This window comes from Myotis lucifugus, unplaced genomic scaffold, assembly GCF_000147115.1.
Source record: "Myotis lucifugus unplaced genomic scaffold, Myoluc2.0 scaffold_128, whole genome shotgun sequence".
Classification (NCBI taxonomy): domain Eukaryota; kingdom Metazoa; phylum Chordata; class Mammalia; order Chiroptera; family Vespertilionidae; genus Myotis; species Myotis lucifugus.
In genome coordinates, this window is record NW_005871176.1 from 1474805 (window position 1) to 1498900 (window position 24096).

A 24096-nucleotide genomic window follows, 5' to 3' on the forward strand; every position below is an offset into this window, starting at 1 on the left:
CTAAGAATCAAGTGAATAAATAACCTGATGTACAGAATGAACTGGTGATTATAATAGAATCAGGGACATAGAAAGGGAATGGACTGACTATTCTTGGGGGGAAAAGGGGTGTGGGAGATGCGGGAAGAGACTGGACAAAAATCGTGCACCTATGGATGAGGACAGTGGGTGGGGAGTGAGGGCGGAGGGTGGGGTGGGAGCTGGAAGGAGGGGAGTTATGGGGGGGGGAAGAGGAACAAATGTAATAATCTGAACAATAAAGATTTAATAAAAAAAAAAATAAGCCAGTCGGAGAAAGATAAATATCACATGATCTCACTCATGTGGAATATAATGATCAACATAAACTGACGAACAAAAATAGATCCAGAGACAAGGTGCAGGGGAAGGGGGTGCGTTAGAGATCAACCAAAGGACTTGTATGCATGCATATTAGCATAACCAATGGACATGGAGACTGGGCCTGTGGGGGCTTGCCCTCGGGGGTGGGAGTGGACAGGAGGAGTGTCAATGGGGCAAAAGGAGACATATGTAATAGTTTAAACAATAAAAAAATGAATATGATAATTTCAGGTGGACATATCTAAAAGAATAATTTAAAATTTTCATTGTTAACTTGTGTGGCATAACATTAAAAATATTTGTACAGAAATGTGAGGGTCAGGAATGTTTCTGGTAGCTTCATAATTTTAAAAAATGCTAGAGTTACATGGGTTCTTGAGGTTCATTTACTTTGGGTTTTGAGCAGTGTAAGATACAAAGGGAAATTACAGAATTTCCAGTTCCTTTAAAATACATTTATAGGTCAAAAAATCATGAAAATAGAAAAATGCCAAGACATGTTACTTTCTGACATCACTAACCTCTACCTCATCCCTAATCAAGCAAAAGACAAATTCTTCTTTTCTAGCTATCCTCTGGTTTACAAAAAAGAACCTGTATATCCTCTCACTCAGGTACTGGTAACTTACATTACTAATTCCAAGAGTATTTGCATTTCAAACAAATGTACCATAGTAGGAAGTTTACTTGACCCAAAAATCTGTTTGTCCATTTATCCATGAACACTGCCTTGCAATGTCAGGCCATTTAACGGACAAACTGCTTACACAAAGAATGACTGTCTGGAAGTATGACTTTGGTACAGTCTTGTTTTACACTAATTTCAGTTCTGAAGCATGGCTTGAATTCCACGTGATTGCTTTGTTTTTCTTTGTTATGTTCATTTAAAATTTGTTCTCACTAGCCTCTCCTATTTTTGGAACTACCACATCAGTAGTTATTGAATGACAACTCACAGGTAGGTGTATGAAAACAATGAAGGGTCAAACAAATCAGTTCTCCAACAAACGAGTGATCTTTGGGGGACATTCACCTGTACCCATACCAAAACCAAGACTGTTTTTTCAAAGAGTGACTGACAAAAAAGCTGCAGGTCATCACCCTACTAAGGAAAAAAGTTCCTGAGATAGTGATGGTATTAGGAATACCGATGCCAATGGAAGCCAGTCTGTTGAGGAAACAGGTGATTTACAAACATTTATGATAAGTTTCTCCCTGCCCTAACTGCCTTGCATTGTTTACTTTTCTGCTCTAGTTTACTGTGTTCAACTAGATGTTCTACTGTTCCAAGAAACCAGAAACCTTCCACAGACATTTATAAGGAAATGGCCTCAAAAATTGAGCTGGATGGGAAAGCTACATCTTAAAAGTAGGGATCAGGTTTTTGACTTGTCAAGCTTCCCTATCAGAGAGCGCAAAACAGACAATACTGTGGATGCTGGTGACTAAAACCTCCCTAGTGCATATCTAGATCAACTGCTGGGGAGTACTCATTGTCAAATTGTATAACTTAATTTAACAGGTATAGAGAAAGCAAATTATCCAGTGTAGGGCAACGTTGCATAACATGGGCTATACTGACTTGTTAAAAGCCATATTCTATGTGCTAATAACTTGAGTAGTTGATAAGTCTCAGATAACTTTTGATTTAAATTTTAAAAACCCAATGATTAGTTCCTAAGATCCTAGGTGATGGTCTATTAAAAAGAAATAATTTTGAATTGGGAAGAACACAATGCATTGATAATATTAATGACAAAATAATAATGATAATTACAGGAGAAAATAAAACTTTTAAAAGAAAATGTGGAAGAGCATTAAACTTATCTGCAAGTCAATCAAAGAGAGCACTTTTATTTTTCAGAACTAGTTATAAACCTTTAACGTTCTGATAGCTATTTTCCTAAATCCAGGATTAAAGAGGTCTTGCATAAAGGAGTTCCTTTAAGTTTAGGATGGACTGGTTTTCAAAATTCTGAGGAGACAGGATTAGGGACCACAGGCCATGAAAGTTTTAATTGGTTTCCAGCCCCAAAGCAACAAAATTAACCACTGAGGAACTGATTCATATGAACAAGGCAAAAAAATAAAAACAAGAAACACATGTACGATGAGTGACATATACCTTGGAGGCATTTTGTATATTTGAAATTTCATTTGCATTTTTATACAATGGAGCAAGCAACTCTTGTGCAGGCTGCACTAAAACATAAATACACCATTGAAGAAATCAGACTAGGAATTTCAGCATTCATTTGATGTTTCTGGAAGTCAAGGAAAGTAGCCAATTAAAAAATAACTCAAATACTGCTTCTTTTTTATGTTCAGCAAGCACATAATTAATGGCAGAATAGCTTACCTGGGACAGGGCTCTTTCTTGAACTTAAGTTCTGAGACTCCACAATCTCTTCTGTTTGCCCATCTGCTTCTACCTCTGTTTTGTTCTGAATCTCTTTTACATCTTCACTAAAGCAAGTTCTTATGCTCTCATCCTCTTCTAAGACTCTGTGGACTGCAGTGGGAGCACCAGCAGCACTAACATCAGTGGCAGCAGCAGGAACAATGACTGGTGTGGGAGGAGGAGAAGCAGGAGGAGTTGGAGGAGATGGAGAAAAGGAAGGAATTGTAGAAGGGGTGATGGGAGCTGAAACACATTCCACTTTCATTTCTTCTGGGGGATTTTCCAGAATCTCCAATTCAAGAGTCAATGGCAACACCTCCTGTTTTACTAATTCCACAATGCTCTCCATGGCTGGTAATTTTTCACTAACTCCATTCATCTCATTAATTAGGTTAGTACTAGAAATTAGTGGAATCTCATTAGGAGCTACACTACAAGATTTCTTGCATATGTCATCATCAATTACATCAGTTTGCGAAGGGCCTGATGTTTCTGTGCAAGATGTGAGGCTGGGTACAGGAACTGTGTCTTCTTTTGAGGAGGAGAGGTCGCATCTGTCATCTAGAGTAGTGGTGAATATTGGCTGGCTACTAAGAGCAGCAGAAGTGGGGGAAGCAATTGAACTTCGGGCAATTGGAGAAACAGCAGTTGGTGATGGAGGCAGAGGAAGCTCTGGTATGGACACTGCTGCAGTAGTCTCACACATCTGGCCCAGTTGTTCTTTCTTTTCCCCACTAAGGACTAGCCTAAGCACTGGGGAAGGAGACTTTAACACTGGATCTGGTTTTGGCTTCTCCTCTGGGAAAGAAACAAAAAAACAGCTTTAAGAATAATTCTTGGATCAGAGATTATATTGTATTATTTTGGGCCAATTCTTTTCATTTCTTACCCTAAATCATGGGTAGCAGAAGAGAGACCAAAGTATTAGACATCTACTACTTCAAAAACATTGTCATTTTTTTTCTAGTTACATCCACTATCACATATACAGTTTATTTTGGAGAAGGAGAAAGAATCAATTCATCAAATGATTATGACAAGATTACAAAGAAAAAGCTCATTAAAATTGAAGCTAAATCATTCTTGGAATGGGAGTGGGCCTTTTCTTTAAGGTAGCGATAACTTCCATCTCCACTGTATCTTGTTCCCTGTAGAAATTCTATCAAGGATACACTATAGTGGCAGAATAGTTCAAGGGCAAATAGAGATTAAATTATTATAGACTGACTAGAGGCCCAGTGCACAGATTCATGCACTGGTAGGGTCCTTTGGCCTGACCTGCAGGGACTGAGCTGAAACCGGCTCTCCAACATCCCGAGGGGTCCCAGATTGCGAGAGGGCGGTTCTCGAGTGACACACCCCAGAATCGGGCTCCCTCCTCTCTGGTTCCGGGTGCATCACCTGAGAACTGCCGCTGCCAAGTGACTGCAGCTCGGCAGCTCCTGCATTGAACTTCTGCCCCCTGGTGGTCAGTACACATCAAAGCTTAAACTTTTATAAATAGACTAGAGGCCCGGTGCATGAAAATTCATGTACTGGAGGGGGGGTGTGGGAGTCCCTCAGCCCGGCCTGCCCCCTCTCACAGTCCAGGAGCCCTCAGGGGTGGGAAGTGACCCGGCGATCAGGGGAAAGCAACGCCCCATCACACCTCTGCTGCTGCCACTGCTGGCAGCGCAAGCCTCAGCTGGCAATGGTTACCTGAGCCTCGGGCTGGCCTTGGGTGGCTGGGCAGCTGCCATCCAAGGCTTGCCTGAGCCTCGGGCCGGCCCTGGGCGGCTGGGCAGCCACCATCAGAGGCTTGCCTGCGCCTTGGCCAGCTCTGCTTGCCTGAGCCTGTCAGTGGTGGGTGCAGGAGGACCCGAGGCCCCCGGCGGGGCTGAGGGGACTGGGTGCCACCATCTTGTGAGGGCATGATGGTCAATTAGCATATTCCTTCTTTATTATATAGGATATTTTTATTCTATATATTTCTACACTTTGGGAAATTTTTATAAAGAAGATGTATTACTTGTTTATTTATTTATCAATGAAATTTATTATCTATCAGCAAAGTAAAGTTCCTGAACATAAAAATTCATTTCTAAATTAATTTAACTTTCACTTTTCAAAAGTTAAAGGCATTAAATTGAAAATTCAACTTGTGCCTTCATTGTAAAAATAAATTCTTTAAGGAGAAAACAATTAATATTCAGATAATCAAGTCCAATAAAAAAAGAACACTTAACATATATGTCTGAAACATTTTAGTATAATATGTAAAATGCATGTCTCTGTATAGACACAGAAAGAATAGCAAGAGCAAGAGAGAAATAAATTGATAATTATAATAAAGGTACCAGAAAATGTAAGAAACTCTAATTCATAAGAATTTCCATATTTTAAAATTCTAGATAAGCTGATATGATTCATCCTTGTGGGAATGAAACCCAAAGGAGATTCAGATTTTTTTCTAACCTTGTGCTTCCTTAGTGGCTCTAGTGGAAAAGCAGATATTCATGAGTATGTTTTCAAATGCAAACAAAAATTTTAAGCCCTATAAAAACAATCTACACTGAAAGGACTTTACTTTCTCTGTCAGAAATCTTTAGGCATCAACGAAAATGAGTCTTTACAATAGATTGTGGTGAACCAAGTCTGTCAAAGAAAACACACTCTGTTACTCAGATAAACAGACAATAAATATTACCAGTGGGTTGTTAAAGGCTAATTTATTCACTGCAACTACTTTTACTAGACTTAAAATTCACTTTAATTTATGGGCATAAAGGTCAGTGCTTCTTAAATTGAACTCTGCCTGTTTATTGTAATGGAGAAAAGATCAATAGGCTCTCATTGTCAAATCCCTCAGATTAAGTTGCCAGGGAAAGAGACAAAAATATTTCAAAGAAATATATATGTGTCACATATATAACAAATAAACATTTATTAAAATATCTCTGATGAAAATAATTTCCAATTCAATGGAATAATTGCTAATGAATGGGTCAAGCATCCAGATTACAGGATAACATTGTGAAAGCACATCACAATAACACTCTTTATACATAGATGCAGTAAATTAAACAGTGGAAAATAATAATTCTCACATTAATAGGAAATAAAATGTGTGACACTAGAAATAATCAAACAAAAGGAGACATAGGACTGAAACTTCTACATACCCCTGAGAATAATCTAACATTAATGAAACAAATTAGAAACAAAAAGTTATTTTGAGAGCTCCTTATTCTGAAATAAAAAGTTCCTTAATTCATTCATTAAAGCCCTGGTGGGGCCCAGCTGATTAGAGCATCTTCCCGATATGCCAAAGTTGTGAGTTCAAAGTTGTGAGTTTGATCCCAGGTCAGGGCACATACAAGGGTCAACCAGTGAATGCATAAATAAGTGCAACAATAAATCAATGTCTCTCTCTCTCTCTTTCTCTCTCTCTCTCTCTCTCTCTCTTTTTCTCCCCCCCACCCTTCCTCTCTCTTTTTCAAGTCAATCGGTAAATTTAAAAAACACACACACAAATACGGCCTTTCATATAGAAAGTGGAAAAGTATAATATAGTAGATCTAAATAAAGAACATAGATTTTATTATTAAGATAATGCTTTGCAGAGCCAAGATTATTTGAAACCTAATATACTGCATTAGAAATGTTTATAACATTTGGTCATCTTTAGGAACTTGTGGGAATTCCATTTTTAAGAATTTAAAAAAAAAAGATAATGTAAGAGTGAAAAGAGACAGAGATCTGGAATATTTAAGGCAACAGTATAATAACAAAAAGAAGAGAAATAGACTAAATGTGTAACAATGAGGGATTTATAAAGAAATGATGGTCTGGGCATATCATGGCATATTATGTAATGATTTAAAATAGGCTTTTAAAAAAGCATTTAATAATATGGTAAGTTTATAACAAAAGATAAGTTTTTTTAAAAAAGCATGGCACAAAACTGTATGTAGAGCATAAGTCTAATTTGGTAACAAAAAATATATAGCCCTGGCTGCTGTTGCCAGTGGTTAGAGCATCGGCCCTAGCACTGAAGGGTCGCAGGTTTGATTCCTAGTCAAGGGCACGTATTGGGTTGTAGGTTTGAGTGGAAGAGGGTGCATGCAGGAGGCAATCAATCGATGTGTCTCTCCCATTCGTGTTTCTATCTCTCTCTTGCCCGCCCTCCCTCCCCACCTTCCACTCTCTCTCTCTCTCAAAAAAAAAAAAAAAAAAATCAATGGAAAGAATATCCTTGAGTGAGGATTAACAAAAACAAAACAAAAAATAAATCAATAAAATATATATAATAATGCCCTGGTTGGGTGGCTCAGATGGTTGGAGCATCATCCTGTGCACCAAGAGGTTGTAGGTTGGATTCCCAGCCAGGGCACATACCTCGGTTGCGGGTTTGAACCCAGGTTGGGGTACATATGGGAAGCAACTGATCAATGTTTTCCTCTCTCCCATTTCCACTCTCTATAAAATCAATAAAACATCTTTGGGTGAGGATAAAAACAAACAAACAAATAAAAAATGTATAATACTAACATATATGCATATGTGAAAGTCTGGGACATTTATTAACAATGACTCTGATAATGAGATAAGATACTTTTTCTTTCTCATTACATATAGTAAATATAATGAACGTCATATAGGAAAGAAAGAAAATACTACCCCCTTTTATTCTCATATTGTGGTGGAACCAACTGCCTAGATGAGTGCCTTTTGGTTGTCATGAGCCTTATGTGACTGAGAGGGTGCTACTGTCATCTAATGAGCAGAGACCAAAAATACTAAGCATCCTGCAATTTGAAGGACAGTCTCACTTAACAGAGAATAGTCCTGTCCTTATGCCAGAACAACCTCAATTGAGCTACATTGCTTTACAAGTGATTGGATTACAACAAAATGCCATTCACTAAATACCTACCCAACACCAAATGCTTTCAAAAGGCACTAAGACCAAGGCACAAAAACTTTTATTTGTATTTAATTATCCTCAATACACTGGGCTGAATGCACTTTCCCCCAAACAGCAAACAACAATCATTAAAACCAGTGGTCGCCAACCTTTCTGACCTCACGGACCATCAGTGGTCCACGGACCACCAGTTGGCGACCGCTGATTTTAAACTGTCTTTATACAATCAACACCAGCTGAAATTTTAATTCATTCAATAGTCTTTCTCTCTACACACCAACCTGAGGTCTTTTCCTGGGTCTTTAGATCTTCATGTAACCACTCTAGCTGTTCATGACAAAAACTCTGAAAACCAGAAGCTTAATAGCAGCTGACATTTATCAAATAAGCACTTATTATGTACCAGAAACTGGGTCAAATACCATAAATACACAATGTTCTTTAATTCTTGCAACTGCCACTGGGGTAAAAATGATTATATTCCTATTTTACAGATGGGGAAACTGAGGGACTTAGAAATTATGTCATAGGTCCAAGGTCATATAGTTAGCAAGTGTTAAAATCATAGCCTTTCAGTTTAGAAAACAAAACGGTTTCTGAAAAAAGAGGTATTTAAGTGACTCAAAATGGTTGGAGACTTCAGGGCTAACATGGTAGATTTTATCCAGGGCAAACCCTCAGAAATGATATTTCCATTGTATAGAAAAACCAATCTGATGGCAGAATACATAATCGATTGATTCTTGGAGCTAATATACCAATCTTTGAAAATAGTATATTTAATATCCTACTTTAATTTCAAAAGGACATTTTTAAATTTTAAAAAATATTTTCTGAAGCCCAAGCTAGGTGGCTCAGTTATTTAGAGCATCATCCCATGCAATGGTTATGGGTTCATTTCCCGATCAGGGCATACCTATGTTGCAGGTTCAATCCCAGTCAGGGTACATCTGAGAGGCAACTCTTTCACATCGATGTTTCTCTCTCTAAAATTTACAAAAACATATCCTCGTGTGAGTATTAAAAAAAAATTATTTTCAGAAAAAGAATGACCCCTTTCTAATGTTATCTGAATTATATAAACAACAACTTGCCCTAGCCAGTTTTGCTCAGTGGGTAAGAGTGTCGGCCTGTGGACTGAAGGGTCCCAGGTTCGATTCCATCAAGGGCAAATGCCCGGGTTAGAGGCTCGATCCCCAGTAGGGGGCATGCAAGAGGCAACCAATCAATGATTCTCATCATCAATGTTTCTATCTCTCTCTCCCTCTCCCTTTCTCTGAAATCAATAAAAATATATTTTTTAAAATACTCCTTCAACTCTGACCAGTGTGACTCAGTTGGCTGGGCACTGTCCCATGTATTGAAAGGTTTTTTATTAGATTCCCAGTAGGGGATGTAATAGGAGGCAGCTGATGGATGTTTCCCTCCCACATGGATGTTTCTCTCTCTCTTTCTCTCACCTGTCCCCTTCCTCTCTCTATCAAAAATGAATTAAAATACTAAAAATAAATAAGTAATAAAAAATACTTCTTCAAAAACTATTCTATATATTGGCAAGCTATTGGTAGAATTTCAAATAGAAAATTATAACTACCACTGAGTTTTCTGAAAGATAGTTGACACTAAGAGGAAGACAGTAGTAGTCCCAAAGAATTATTTATCAGCTCTATGTACTTGAAATGAAAGTGTTTTCTTTTCATCAAGGTAACCTGAAATATTTTCCAATTCACCCATATCTATATCATATGTCAATTAAAAATGTTGGTTTTTATGATTCAAATTTCCACAAAGCATAAAAAACAGAGGAAACCAAGAATTCTGCATTCTTCCTTCTGAAAATCAAGGGCTATAAGAGACAAAATGCAAGTGTCTAACACAATGATGGCAAACCTTTTGAGCTCGGTGTGTCAGCATTTTGAAAAACCCTAACTTAACTCTGGTGCCGTGTCACGTATAGAAATTTTTTGATATTTGCAACCATAGTAAAACAAAGACTTATATTTTTGATATTTATTTTATATATTTAAATGCCATTTAACAAAGAAAAATCAACCAAAAAAATGAGTTCGCGTGTCAGAGGTGTCATAGGTTCGCCATCACTGGTCTAACAACGAAAAATCTTAGCAGGTCAGAGCTATCATCATCAAGGAATATTATGAACTCTTTAGCATGGCCCAGCTATGGAGAGAGTCTGCATAGAGGATATATTTAAAGGCTTTTTTGCATAGTAAGTATTCAGTATGTTTAGAATAATTCTAACTAGCAAAAGGATTATAACTGCAAAAGTAAAGAAGTAGTTTGGAAGGGAATAATCTGAAAATTATTCTCCACTCAGACTGAAAGCATTCTAAATTTTGACTGAAAACTGCATTATCACTGGGACTAGGAAGTGGCTTTCCTCAATACCTATGAATCACACTCCTGCACGGTGAATAACTTTAACATTTAAAAATTTAGCTTTAACACTTGGAGTGCGGGTGAATTTCCCGCCAAAATATAAGATGGCTCTGTCTTTTGGTTTTGTTCCATCCACCAAAAGGGTGGATTACAAACAAATATTTGGTAATACGCAGTTACAATCGGCCCGAGCTAAAGTCAACCTGAACCCAATGAGGCATCAAAGAGAGACTGTAATATCCCACTTTCTGGAGTGAGATTTCCCTGAATGTTTTCTATTATAAATCCAAGAGGATTTATTTATTTCCACAAACATTTGGCACTCCACGTTCAAAGTCAAGTATTTGACAGTGCAACTTTTAGAAGCATGCCAGGTTATCTATCTTGTGGGCTAAAATGATCTTATAAAACAAATATAACACAGAACTTATTTTAGCTAAAGTCAACCTGAACCCAATGAGGCATCAAAGAGAGACTGTAATATCCCACTTTCTGGAGTGAGATTTCCCTGAATGTTTTCTATTATAAATCCAAGAGGATTTATTTATTTCCACAAACATTTGGCACTCCACGTTCAAAGTCAATAGGTATAGAGACCTTAGTATGATTCCTGTATCAGTAGTTATGGCTGTAATTTAAGCCCATTTCAAATGCTAGGTTTGTCCCCACAACAACCCTGTGAGGTAGGTCTTCTTTATTCCATTCTATAAGTGACGGAACTAAGACACACTGCATAATGACCAGTGAGACCAAATAGCTAGTACATGATGAAGTCAGTGTTTGAACTCAATACTATCCCCAACTAAGGCCATAAAAGCCAAACTTCTAAGAAGAAACATTTTGTTTTTAGAATGGCAGGACACACAGGAACATGTTGAATACATCAATAAAACTGTGTTCTTCTTGTAAAGCAATACATGCTTTGATTTATTCTCCCAACCTTGTTGCAGAAAAAGTTTAAGGCAGTTAAGCTTTTATAAATATATACTGACATTGAGGCATTAAGATTAATGTAGAAAAAATTTTACTAATGACCCCTACTTTAATTTCTTAGATGTTGAACACTGTGATTCTCAAACTCAAAGCTTTGTTTAAAAGTGGGTATTTAAATAATCCTTAAATGTTTTACTCTCACTCTTAAATGCTAAGGAAAGTGTATTAATATAAAAAGAGAGTAAAGATAAGAGGGAGGAAAACAGTCATACACAAACCTTGCTTCTGGTCGCTAGCTGCAGTGACAGGGGTGCTGGCAGCAAGATGAGCGCTCTCCACAGTCCCATAAACCACAGGGCTGTGCTCGGGGACCTGGCTGGGCAGCTGCTGGGATTTGAAGTACAAAAAAGGGTGATAATGAGCGTGCGAACATAAAAACTAGCAATATGGAACCCAAGCCAAGTGGGGAAGACAAAGTGGAACAGGAGATCACAAAATTAAAAAAAAAAAAAAAAAAGGAAAGCAAGGAAAAAATATATAGGCCAGTTTAATAAATTCAGAAAGTATATGGGAAGATGGGGAAGGAAAGAGGCAGCAGGAAAGGGAAAGGAAAAGAGATGATTACTATTAGCCACAGCAAGAGAAGACAGCACAACAATCATTAGTACAATGCATTCAGTAGTGTTCCTTCTAAGGAGAAAGAGACTTTCAACCTAACAATAGAGGTCACATCTGAAAGGTCACAGCCTCCCATCAAAGACCAAAGGGGTTTTGGTCAACTTCACTTATAAACTACCTAGCAAAGTAACTCATCTGCCAAAAGCAGGACAAAGCACGATGGGTTTTAAAACCAGTTATGGTTCAAGAAAACAATACTGAGGGGTGATCCTTGTCATTTGTCCATATTATCACATAGATAAATGCAACTTGCAAAGTCTCTAAAGGAACTTTCACCTTAAAAATGTCTTTAGCTTCTGAGTCAAGAATAATATCTTTTCGCAGTCAGAAATCAGACTAAAAATATCTTAGCGGATATTTTTATTTTCACTCAGCCAGTATATTGAAATAAAAAGTGCCTACCAAAATCTTAGCAGAGTAGGTTGAAAAAATTGCAGCCATTGTTCAACTTAGAGGGAACAAGAATTAAAGAAGAAAAGGACACGGACAGTCATTCTACATCACATTCCAGGCAGGTATTTGTTCTGGATTTGAAGGTTACAAAAGCCACAAAACAAAGCAGTGTCTCTCCTCGGAGATCTAAAGTCAAGTTTTTGATAGACACAGCCTCTGACATTGAATTCCATCAGTGCTATCAGAGCAGAGCTCCCTGCATAATTCTGATTTTCTTTTTGTTTTGTTTTGGATTTTTTGGATAGGTGGGATTTAGGTATAGATGATTTGGGGTGGATAGGGACACTTAAAAGTGAGAGTTCATAAAAACATTTTTAAGTCAGTTAAGTCTCACGTATAGTGGGAATATAAAATAAAATATTTCAGTTTAGACATATCATTTATTTTATTACAGGGGAAATTCTTATTTCACCTATTCATGAGATTATGGAACTGCTTATATTCCACAATTACTTCTAAATGGACTGCTAAAATTATATTTCCACGTATAAAAAATGAAGTTACTATTTCACTTTGAATCATGGCCAAATAAATGAACAGTAGAGCCATGATTAATTTTCTTTGAATCTTTAGTTCCAGTGGAGGGGTGGAGTTGGGGGGGGGGGGGGACTGTATTACTAAAATTCAAAAATTAGAAAGGCTTCATGAAAATACAAACTTAGTTCAATTCTATGGCTGAAAATAGCTCCAGAACAATGGAAAGATTCCGTTACTTAGCATTTATTAAACAGTTATCCACATCCCAAGAAAAAAAGAACTGTAAAATGTGTCATTTACCTGAAAGGAAGATAATATTAACTACTCCAATTGCCTAGGAAATTAATATCCCCCCCCCCCACAAAAAGGGTAATTGCTAAAAGTAGGTCACCAAAATAACATCCATAGATAAAGTCACATTTTTAAGACAATAAAAGCATCATGATACCTATACATAAAGATCGGAGAGCTTTTCCAATCTAAGATTAAAAATACCTTCAGTCATATTAAAGAAGCAACTGCACAGACATTTTTAAATTAACAAAGTCCTGGGAAGATCTTATGCATAAAGCACTTATAAGGAAGGAATGAGATAACATGGTTAAATCACAGTTCAAAATTCAGGCATCTAGTACATAGCTATATAGCCGAAAAATGCTAGAAAAGTACTTCAGTTTCCTTAACTGTAAAATGAAAAGGAACTAAAAATCATTTGAACTTTAACATTTTCTAAGCCTCTGATAGTAGCAAAAAAATATAGCACATTAACATGATATATAATTCAATACTTTAATCTTGTTTTAGAGTCTTTTTAATTTATGATAATCTCAAACTTTATCTTAACCTCTAATTTCAATTCTTCTCTCCTAATAACTATAGTCTGTTACTCCTAATATCTAAAGTCTGTTACAAAGGAGTTCCTCATCTTTCCAAAGCACAAATAATCATGGCTTATTTAAACTAACTGATAAATCAGAAAAATCAGGAAACACACTGGATATTGTGACTCAAAACATCACATAAAAAAAAATCACATCTAATACTGTATGAATTTTGACCCCTATAAGGAAATGAAGCTTTTGGGTAGCTAGAGAATTTGGGTATATGATCTATACTGCTTAGAACATTTTAAGGAATTTCAAAATCACTACACTTCAGTCATTTTCATTATTGGTGGATATAAAAATTGATAAAAATGATTCTGGAAGGGCAATTGGTACCAAAATATAAAATAAGCCAATAAAGATGACCAGGAAGTCAGAGGTAAAAGGTCTGATTGACAGAAAAATAAAAAACCAATTCTCATTTTGATAAAGGAACTTAAAAGTATGCCAAGATATTAGATATCTGATAATATCCAAGAAATCAATTTCCTTTATGAATTCTACTTGAGAATCTATTCTGTTAAAGATTTATATGTTAAATTTGAAGTACTGGCCTTAAGGGATAATGGTAGATTTGGGCTCACTATAGGAATTAATGTTTTAAACAGAATGTTTATCAACAGGTGAAACAGGCAACAAAATCTTGAACTGTCCTTAAGTATTCTTTGTACAATTTAAAATCCATTTGCCTTTATAGAGCCTATACAGTTTCTACTCAGAGGCCAACTTCCTTACTATCTACTTTAATGTTGTGTATGACAGGATGCGTAAATATGGAGGTAATTATAGATAGGGAGTCACCAAACCATGGTCCAGGGAACACATATCTGCTTTTCAACTGCCCATGAAACAAGAACTTTTTACATTTTAAAACAGTTGGTGAAAAAATCAAAAGAACAGTATTAATTGACACATGAAAATTACAGGAAACTTAAATTATAGTGCCCATAAATAAAGTTTTATTGAAACAGCCATTCATTTACATATTGTATATGGCCTCTTTCATGCTACAATGACAGCAATTAAAGAAACTACGGTTGCAAAGCTGAAAATATTTACTATCTGGTCTTTTACAGAAAATGTTTGCTAACTCCTATAATTTACTGAAAGAAAGCCAGAGACTCCAAATAGTATACAAATATTAGCAAAACTCTGATATAATTTATTGTTATCTTAAGAAGCTATTTGAATATGTCACATTTCATTATTTTAGGTATATAGCAGACACTGGGGATTGGTTCCAGGAGCCCCATGAATATCAAAATCTGGGGATGCTCAAATGCCTTATATAAAGTGATGTAGTATTTGCATAAAACCTACATACATCCACCTGCATATTTTACATCATCTCTAGATTACTTATAATAGTACTGCAATGTAAATGCTATGCAAACAGTTGTCACACTGTATTGTTTATAGAATAATGACAAGAAAATAGTGTACATGTTCAGTTCAGACACAACCATCATAGGCCTAAACACATAGTACATGTCAGCAACAATTATAACATTTTTTTCTAAATATTTTCAAACTACAGTTGGTTGACTCTGTCCATGCATATAATGAGCTGACTCAAACTGATTTTTCAAAGTGCTATTCAATGACTTTAAAATAATCCTTGAACAAATACCTGTTGTTTAACATATAAATCCTGAGAACAACCAAGCACAGCACCCACTGAGAAACATTATGAGGATTGAGAAGTAAAATAACAATAAATGACTCCAGAAAAAAGGACCAAAACATGCTTCTTTACTAAGTGGGAGAGAATTCTCCCAGTTCATTCATTAGAAAGGTGTGCATGTGTTTCCCCCTGGTGTTTACCATGTACAAAATATTGAGAACCCACTGGTAACTAAAACAGACAAAAAAATCCTTGGCTTCATGGAGCTTATATTCTATTAAGGAAAACATATTAAAGGATAAACCATATACATATAATATTGCTCAGCCATAAAAAGAACGAATCTTGACATTTGTGACAACATGGATGAACCTAAAGGGCATTACACTGACTAAAATAAGTCAAACAGCCTTAACCGGTTTGGCTCAGTGGATAGAGCGTCGGCCTGTGGACTCAAGGGTCCCAGGTTCGATTCTGGTCAAGGGCATGTACCTTGGTTGCGGGCACATACCCAGTAGGGAGTGTGCAAGAGGCAGCTGATCGATGTTTCTCTCTCATCGATGTTTCTAACACTCTATCCTTCTCCCTTCCTCTCTGTAAAAAATCAATAAAATATATTTTAAAAAGTAAAATAAAATAAGTCAAACAAAGATTGTATGGTCTCACTTATATGAAGAATCTTAAAACAAACAAACAAACAAACAAAACTAAGCTCACAGTCAAGAATAGATTGGTGGTTGCTAGAGGCAGGTGGGTGAAATGGGTAAAAAAAAGTTTAAAGGCACAAACTTCCAGTTATAAAATAAGCAGGTTATGAGGATGTAATATACAGTATGATGACTATCCTATATAATAAAAGGCTAATACGCAAATTGACTGAATGGCAGAATGAACGGTCACTATGACATGCACTGACCACCAGGGGGCAGACGCTCAACACAGAAGCTGCCCCCTGGTGGTCAGTGCATTCCCACAGGAGAAGCGCCACTCAGCCAGAAGCCGGGCTCACGGCTGGGGCTGGTGAGTGCAGCAGCGGTGGCAGGAGCTTCTCCCACCTCCGCAGCAGTGCTAAGGATGTCCGACTGACGGCTTAGGCCCGCTTGGGTTTAGGCCCGCTTGGGTCTAAGCCGTCAGTCGGACATCCCTTGAGGGCTCCCAAACTACTAGAAGGCACAGGCCAGGCTGAGGAACACCGCACCCCGCCCCCAAGTGCATAAATTTTGTGCACCAGGCCTCTAGTATTTAATAGTATTATATTGCATATTTAAAAGAAGCTAAGAGAGTAGATATCAAAAGAAAAGAAACTTTCAAAAGAAACGTTTTGTAACTATGTATGGTTAATGGATATTAACTAGACTTATTCTGGTGATCATTTTGCAATATACAGAAGTCTATCAAATCATTTTGTATGCATGAAGCTAAAATAATGTTATATGTTAATTATACTGCAATAAAAATTTTTTAAAAAAAGAATACACAGAGGAGAGGTAAGACAGAAGCAAGGAGATGAGTAAGGAAGTTACTGTTGTCCAGGGGAGAGATCGAAGTGGCTTAGAGTACAATAGCAGTGAAGGTGGTAAAGAATGAGTCGGATAGGACTTGCAGATATAATGGCTATAGAAAGTAATATAAAGAGGATTTAAAAATGACTTCTCATCTTATGATCTGAGCAACTGGTATGTCAAAGAGATTTCTTTAACATACTTATAAATGTAAAGAATGCTTATAAATCAGAAAATAATCAACTCAGAAAAAAAATAGTCTCCTCAAAAGAGATGTGTACAAAAGACATGAATAGATAACTCATACATATACACAAATAACTAGTACACATCAAAATTCTTAACTCCACAAATCAATAAATAAAAATTAAATGGGATTTTTAAAATATCAAATAAGCAGTATGTAAGGAAAGGGGTATTTTTGTCTACTGCTAGTGGTAGATTAACTGGTACATTTCTGGAGGGTAGGTTACAACACCATAACCCAAAAATAGGCAAAGTTGTTCGCCACAGTATTGTTTATATTAGTGATAAATAGGAAAGAAAAGTAATACCCATCAATTAAATAGAGTACTTCCAAACAAAGACATATCATGTAGTCTTAAAAATTATAATAATACCTATAGTCAAACATGAACATTTCTGCATGATCATAGAAAAAAGAAAGGTAGTTTTACTAGTAAAATGGCATAAACCCAAATACATTAAATTATAGATATGGATATGTATATATGCATATATGTACTAAAAATCGTCTGAGGGTTATTCACCAACTAATAAAAATGATTAACTCTCAGTAAGATTTAGGATTACAATTTCTTTCTTTACTACTCTTATTTTCCAATGAAGATTTATGATTTTTAAACATACAAAATTCATTCCATTTAATTCTAAAAATACATTTTCAACAATAGATAAGACTGAATATGATAGTTTCTTGAGATCTCTTACAATACTTGTGATCCCCTACAACTATAATCATGGTTGCAAGATGATTACAAGCTGCAATGTTCAATGTAAGGCTGGTAGTAAGTGGTAAGAGAGAAATTTTGCTGTCCATGCAAAAATTCGAGTCACACTTTCTTTATAATTAGGATTCAGACTTAGAGTATCTAAGGTAAAATAATACCATTATATTTAATAATAGCACTTTATTGCATAATAGCAAAGGCTTTCACAAAATTTGTTGACGATTTATGAAAAAACGTAGTTCAAGTAAAAATAAAGAATCATTTAAAATACAATAAAATTTAATGTTATTAATTCTCATAAGTGGATCATTATTGGAATGCCAAAACAACTTAAAACAAACTTACTCCTCTGGTTTCCAAAAGGAGATAAAGTATCTCAAAAGCAACCTTAAGTCAAATTTTGTTTTCTTGTTTAAGAAAATTTCTACAGGTACTGAAGCTGGAGAACATTAGTTTTATTAAAAATTCAAGACAATACCCTTTGGAGACAAACCTGATGAAATCAACAACCCTACTCTATAATTCTTTAAGGTTTCCAGGTATCAAATTTATAAGAAGCTCTTCAAAAATCTCAGTAACCTGCTGACTTTGAATTTTCCCAAATGACAGGAGAGGCTATAACTTTCCTAAGATGTGCCAGCAATCAAGAGTTTCCAACCTTTTCTCTGCCCCTACACCCTATGGCAGAGGACATTCTCCCAAGTTATAACTGTGTTTCACTATCAGAGTAATTCTTAACAGAAAAGAATCTTAACAGAAAAGAAAAAAGAACAAAAGGAAGTAGGGAGAGGAAGAAAGGTAGATAGTTCATGAAAAAAATTAAGTGATTTTATGTACAACACCATGCCTTTGGAAGCAGACAATTTTGGAAGCCTTGGCATCATGTACTTATTTTTACCCTACAGGGTTCCATAACAACTTTCAGGCAGCTAGCACATTTCTTAATTTAAAAATATTCTTTGTGCCTAATTGCTAACAACAGATATATAACTGAGAGATTTTTATGCTGATGAAAAGTAAACAAAAATTTCCCCTTCTTTCTCACTTTGATATTTAAGAGCTAAAAGGGAACTCTGAGATTACATAGTACAATCACATTATACAAATGAAAAAATAGGGGTTTAAAGAGTTTGATGTTCTGGTCCAAGGTTTTAAATCTCAGTGACAGAGTGGAGACCAGCAGGAAGTGTTCTAGAACTCTATGATGTCCATCCAGGCATCAACCACTGTCTGTGATCATCTTTATAGGCCAGTGATGGCGAACCTTTTGAGCTCGGAGTGTCAGCATTTTGAAAAACCCTAACTTAACTCTGGTGCTGTGTCACATATAGAAATTTTTTGATATTTGCAACCATAGTAAAACAAAGACTTATATTTTTGATATTTTATATATTTAAATGCCATTTAACAAAGGAAAATCAACCAAAAAAATGAGTTCGCGTGTCACCTCTGACACGCGTGTCATAGGTTCGCCATCACTGTTATAGGCACATGTATACATACACAGTATGTATATTTTTAATATATTTGAGATATAAAATCTCTAGGAGTTATTCTATAGCTCATTTTAAAACCTATAGGAAACAGGACAATTTCAAAATCTTTAGGGCAAAGCAGCAGCAGAGCAGCAAAAATCTGTTTCCTCACATATACCCAATGCAGTTTCCCTCAATTAACTCTTCTTAGCTTGCATGCTTGCCAAAATCAAACTCATCATCCACTTCTTCAAACATCCTCATGTATACTCCCTGCTGTGTGTTACTCTATAAATCTAGGCATCTAAGCTTGAAGAGTCACCTCTGACCCCTCCCTCTCTCTTACATCTAGGGGAACCACGCATCCCTGTTTACCTGGATAGTACAGCTTTGTCTGTTATCCCAGCAAAATGATTAATAGCATTCCCATTAATTTCTAAAGTAGTCCAAATTTAGATGATGCATTATATGGTCACTCTTATAATCCCTACTTAGTAACCAATTGCTGAATATTTCTCTAATTGGCATCCCCTCTTTCAACTGACTTTCTAATTTATCACCTGAAATGACAAGTTTCCTTTCATCCGATTTCCCATCTCCATGTGCTTTTGCCTAATACCCCATCTGCCTAATACCCTCTCTCTGTCCATGTGGTGAATACCAATCTGGGAACTCAGATCAAATGGCATCTCTGCTATGAAGCTCCCAGACTTCCAGTCATTCTCTGTACCTCCTAAAATAACAATAATTGCAATACTGAAACAGGTAATATTTGAGTGCTCATTATGCCCTTAGCTTAAGCAATTTTAAGTACTTGATCTCATTTAATCCTTAAAATAACTGTATATGACAGCTTTTATTTTCCTCATTTTTTAAAATGTGGAAGCTAAGACTCTGGAATATTAAGTAACTTGGCTAAAGTTACACAATTAAGTAGTAGGACTGGGACCTGAAATGAAGTATGTCTAATTCTAAGCCAAAGCTTTTAACCTCTCCCCTGTGCTACCTCACCTATACCACCATTACTGTTTCTGTGATCCAACATATGTATTTGAGTCTGTGCTGCAACTCTGTTCCATTTGTCAGCTTGGTGCTTTAATAATTCTCTGTATACTAGTATACTTCATAGGAGGATCAGTTATATACTAGTAAGTGTCCCCTGTCTTCCTTAAAGAGACTGCAACAATCTCTATGACAGGGAAAGGCTTTGTTACTCACAGTATATGTATTATGGCTCAAAGCAGGTTATCCATAAGGCCAAAAGCAATACAGTATTTACTATTCAAATTCTGATGCAGAGGGTTGTCTCTTCTGCAGTCTTACTAATTATAATTAGGCCAAAATTGGCAGTTATTAAGTTAAACCCAATTGGTTTTGGGTTTAAACCCTTTGTGTAAACCCTTTGGCTTACACAGTGCTATTTGTTAGGAGAACTGGTAGCCAACATTTAAAACTTGTAGATTTTTTACATAAATAGAGATTTCTAGCATCCTTTGAAAGACTGAGTTAACATTTTTACACAATATAATAATCTGGCAGTAATGACCGCCTCTCTTAGTAACCAGGGATTATCCTTCTATTACTCTATATGCACCACTCTTGATGAATTTCTGGAAATATTTCTAGTGTATATGTGTCTGTTAGAAAGCTATTTGTTCATTTTATGAATTTCATGCATTTGGAAAGACAACAGATTGGTAACTGGATTAAATTGCAAGTTAACTAATAAAATAAATGGACACTTCATGACAACATCACACCTCAAAAACTATTACCAACATTATAATCATTGACTGATGGCCTTTATCAAATAAAATAAAATATACATTTACTGTGCTTTATGATTACACAAACTTGTATTCAGGCCTGTGGTCACTGGGGAAAGATAAAGAGCAAAAGGATTTCTGTGGCTAAGGACAGAGGGATAACAGAAAAACATACCAACCCACAGGGAATTAAAATGCAAAATAGACTAACACATGTTCAAATTGAAAATTTAAATAGAAATCAACAAAAGGTTGTCAACTATAAGGCTTGACAGTAACAATATTTTAATAAATGTAGAAAAATACAGATTAAAATTTAACTGCCCTGAATAACCAATGCTAAGTTTTTGCTATAGTATGCCCCTACCTAACAGAGCACATAAGTAGATATTTAAATGTGTAAATGCTGCTTGTCCCATGTTTACTTCCATAGACAACATTAAATATAAGGCCGCCTTGATCATTCCAGACTTGAAATATCCCTGGAGAAATAATGGGAAATGGTTAAAAGTCCTATTAACAAACATTAATATGACCTTACAATTCACATATCTAGATGGTTATATATTACACTTACTTAGATGATGGAAGACTAAGACAAATGTCAGGCAGACACTACCATCATTTATAAGCAAAACATATCATCACACAAAGGCCCAAGTGGCATTTTATTTATTCTTTTTTATGGAAATTACTGGGGTGACAATGGATAATAAAATTATATAGGTTTCAGGTATACAATTCTATTAATACATCCTCTGTATATTGAGTGTTCACCACCCCAAATCAAGTCTCCTTCCATCAATATATATCCCCCCCGCAAACACTAACTTTTCCTTTGGTAATCATCATATTTTTGTCTGGGTCTATGAAGTGGTTTTTTGGTTTATTTGTTTTTTGCTTAATTCCATGTATTCATGAATTTAATTATTAAGAACATTTCCAAGAACGTTTAAAACCTATACTACTAAAGTTAATAGTCTATCATTCTTAATACATTACATTTGATTATCCATATCACTTATTAGTAAACTGGGCTCTGAGGAATACCTCACCTCACTACCCAACCACAAGATGGGGAAGCAAGCAGTCTCTTACTCCTAATAACTTTGGTTTTATGTTTTACATGCTGGGCTTTCACTTTAGATATTCTGAAGATCTGAAAATCACGCGTGTCCTCTGAATGGTTTTAACGAAATTTATTAGTAACCCAGTGAGGAAAACAAAATCCTCTCAAAGTTGGGGGATTCCATTCTCTATTGAAGTTTACTAAACTCCAGCTCTTCCTGAGATGTCTTGATTTCTAACAGCAAGACAGTGAACTCTTAAGACCATGATAGCCACTTCTGCAACAGGAACAAAAGGGTGCTTGAACTAACATAATTTACTAATAACCTCTGTAAATAATTAAAAAAGACATTCTCCACTCAAGAATCCCATTTATGTAGAACTAAAAGGTAAGAGATGTGCCTATAATACATCTAACTATGCTGAGTAACACAGATAATCATCTCAAACAATACTGTTCAGTACAAATGTTTAAGTTCTCAACCTTACAGTTTGCATTAATGTAGTATGCACCATTTAATTCCTAAGGCTCCATATTTAAAACAAAATACTCATTTAATGATGAAGTTTAAATGCAGCTCCTTTTTAGTATCATTAGGAAAAGTGGCAGCAGCTATGCTCTGAATGTGAAGGCAATACACAGAAACATTATCAATAAAAGTTTGTAATTACTGTATAAATATTTGTAAAGAGAAACGATATTTGTAAAAAAAATTAATGATGTTTAAATATCATTTAGATATTCGAGGCTATGAGACAACTGATGGAAATGGAAAGTACAGAAAGCAGCTATAGAAAAAAAAAAAAGAATTCAGTTGAGGTTAATGAACACATACATACCATCATCCATCATGGCTCACTCCAACTTACCTGGGGAGGAGTAGGTGTGGATGTGGGTCTCCCAATGGGTGGAGTAGGATTTCCAGACATAATCTCTTCTGTTATGTCTTTACCTCCCTGGTTTGGATCCCTAATTCTTATCTATAAGATTACAATAAGACATCATATTTACAGATGGGGTGTCTCTGTAGTAGATTTATAGGCATATAATGTACTAAAGGTGCAAAACTGGAAAACTGGTCAAATATCAAAGTTGATAATTACCACATTTGATTTTATTTAAATCAGAACTATATGGGGTCATTCAGAAAAATTTAAGCCATTAGCTCTGACATGAACTAATTAAATAACAAACTAAAGGAGACTTAGTTGGCTGAATTTCTAGGCCAAATAAGCAAAGTATTAACATTTATCTTGTAAGCAGTGCCAAATGAGTGATGTTAAAAAAGATAAGATCCATAAAATAGTTTTAAATTATGGAACTTACTCTGCACAACAAAGTTTTAAAGGCTTTAAATCAGCGGTTCTCAACCTGTGGGTCGAGACCCCTTTGGCGGTCGAACGACCCTTTCAAGGGGTCACCTAAGACCATCCTGCATATCAGATATTTACATTACGATTCATAACAGTAGCAACATTACAGTTAAGAAGTAGCAACGAAAATAATTTTATGGTTGGGTCACAACATGAGGAACTGTATTTAAAGGGCCAGAAGACTGAGAACCACTGCGAAATGGTTCTCTAACAAAATGAAAAATGTACATATCCAAGGACTCAGAAATAGGAATTTATGTTATAGATAACCTTACATATGTACTAGAGGCCCAGTGCACAGATTTGTGCACCGGTGGGGTCCCTCAGCTTGGCCTGCGCCCTCTCACAATCTAGGACTAATCCGGGTCCCCTTGGGGGTTTGTAGTAGTGAACAAAGCGGCAGGTGGCTGGGGAGGAGCCCGAGCCCAGCGCCCGCTCATCCTGACTCCGCTGCGCCTGCTGCCTCCGCTGCTCAGTAACACTGCTACAGCCACGCTTGCCAGCCCTGAGCCCAGTGTCTGGTGCTTGTCGGTCAGCTGAGCGCACTGACCACCAGGGGTAGCTCCTTCATTGAGCATCTGCTCCTGGTGGGCAGTGCGTGTAATAGCGACCGGTCGTTCAGTCATTCGGTTGCTTAGGCTTTTATAGATAGATGTAAGGATTCTCACTGCAATGTTGTTTATTGCTGCAGACATAGAAATATCTTACAGGCTGATGAAGAACACAGTAGTTAAGAAATTATGCCATTTCCTTTCAGTTAAATACCAAATAGCCAGTTGAAAGAATGAGATTGACCTACATGTACTGATATGGAATGAACATCAAGATGTACTGATAGGTGAAAA

General features: G+C 36.2%; 1 protein-coding gene across 11 annotated transcripts in view; it reads right to left on the bottom strand.

Moving 5' to 3' along the window:
• EIF4G3 (eukaryotic translation initiation factor 4 gamma 3) overlaps positions 1-24096 on the bottom strand; it is a 271609-nt gene that overhangs the window by 100310 nt on the left and 147203 nt on the right. For 8 of the 11 annotated variants that reach the window (XM_023758375.1, XM_023758374.1, XM_023758378.1 and 5 more), the window contains 3 exons: positions 22748-22858; positions 11258-11363; positions 2702-3541 (listed from right to left, as the gene is read on the bottom strand). In XM_023758375.1, the coding sequence (XP_023614143.1) occupies positions 2702-3541; positions 11258-11363; positions 22748-22858 (1057 nt within the window). Of the gene's footprint in view, positions 1-2448; positions 2607-2701; positions 3542-11257; positions 11367-22747; positions 22859-24096 lie in introns of those variants that run through there. The other 3 variants (XM_023758373.1, XM_023758370.1, XM_023758379.1) reach the window with 2 other exon arrangements.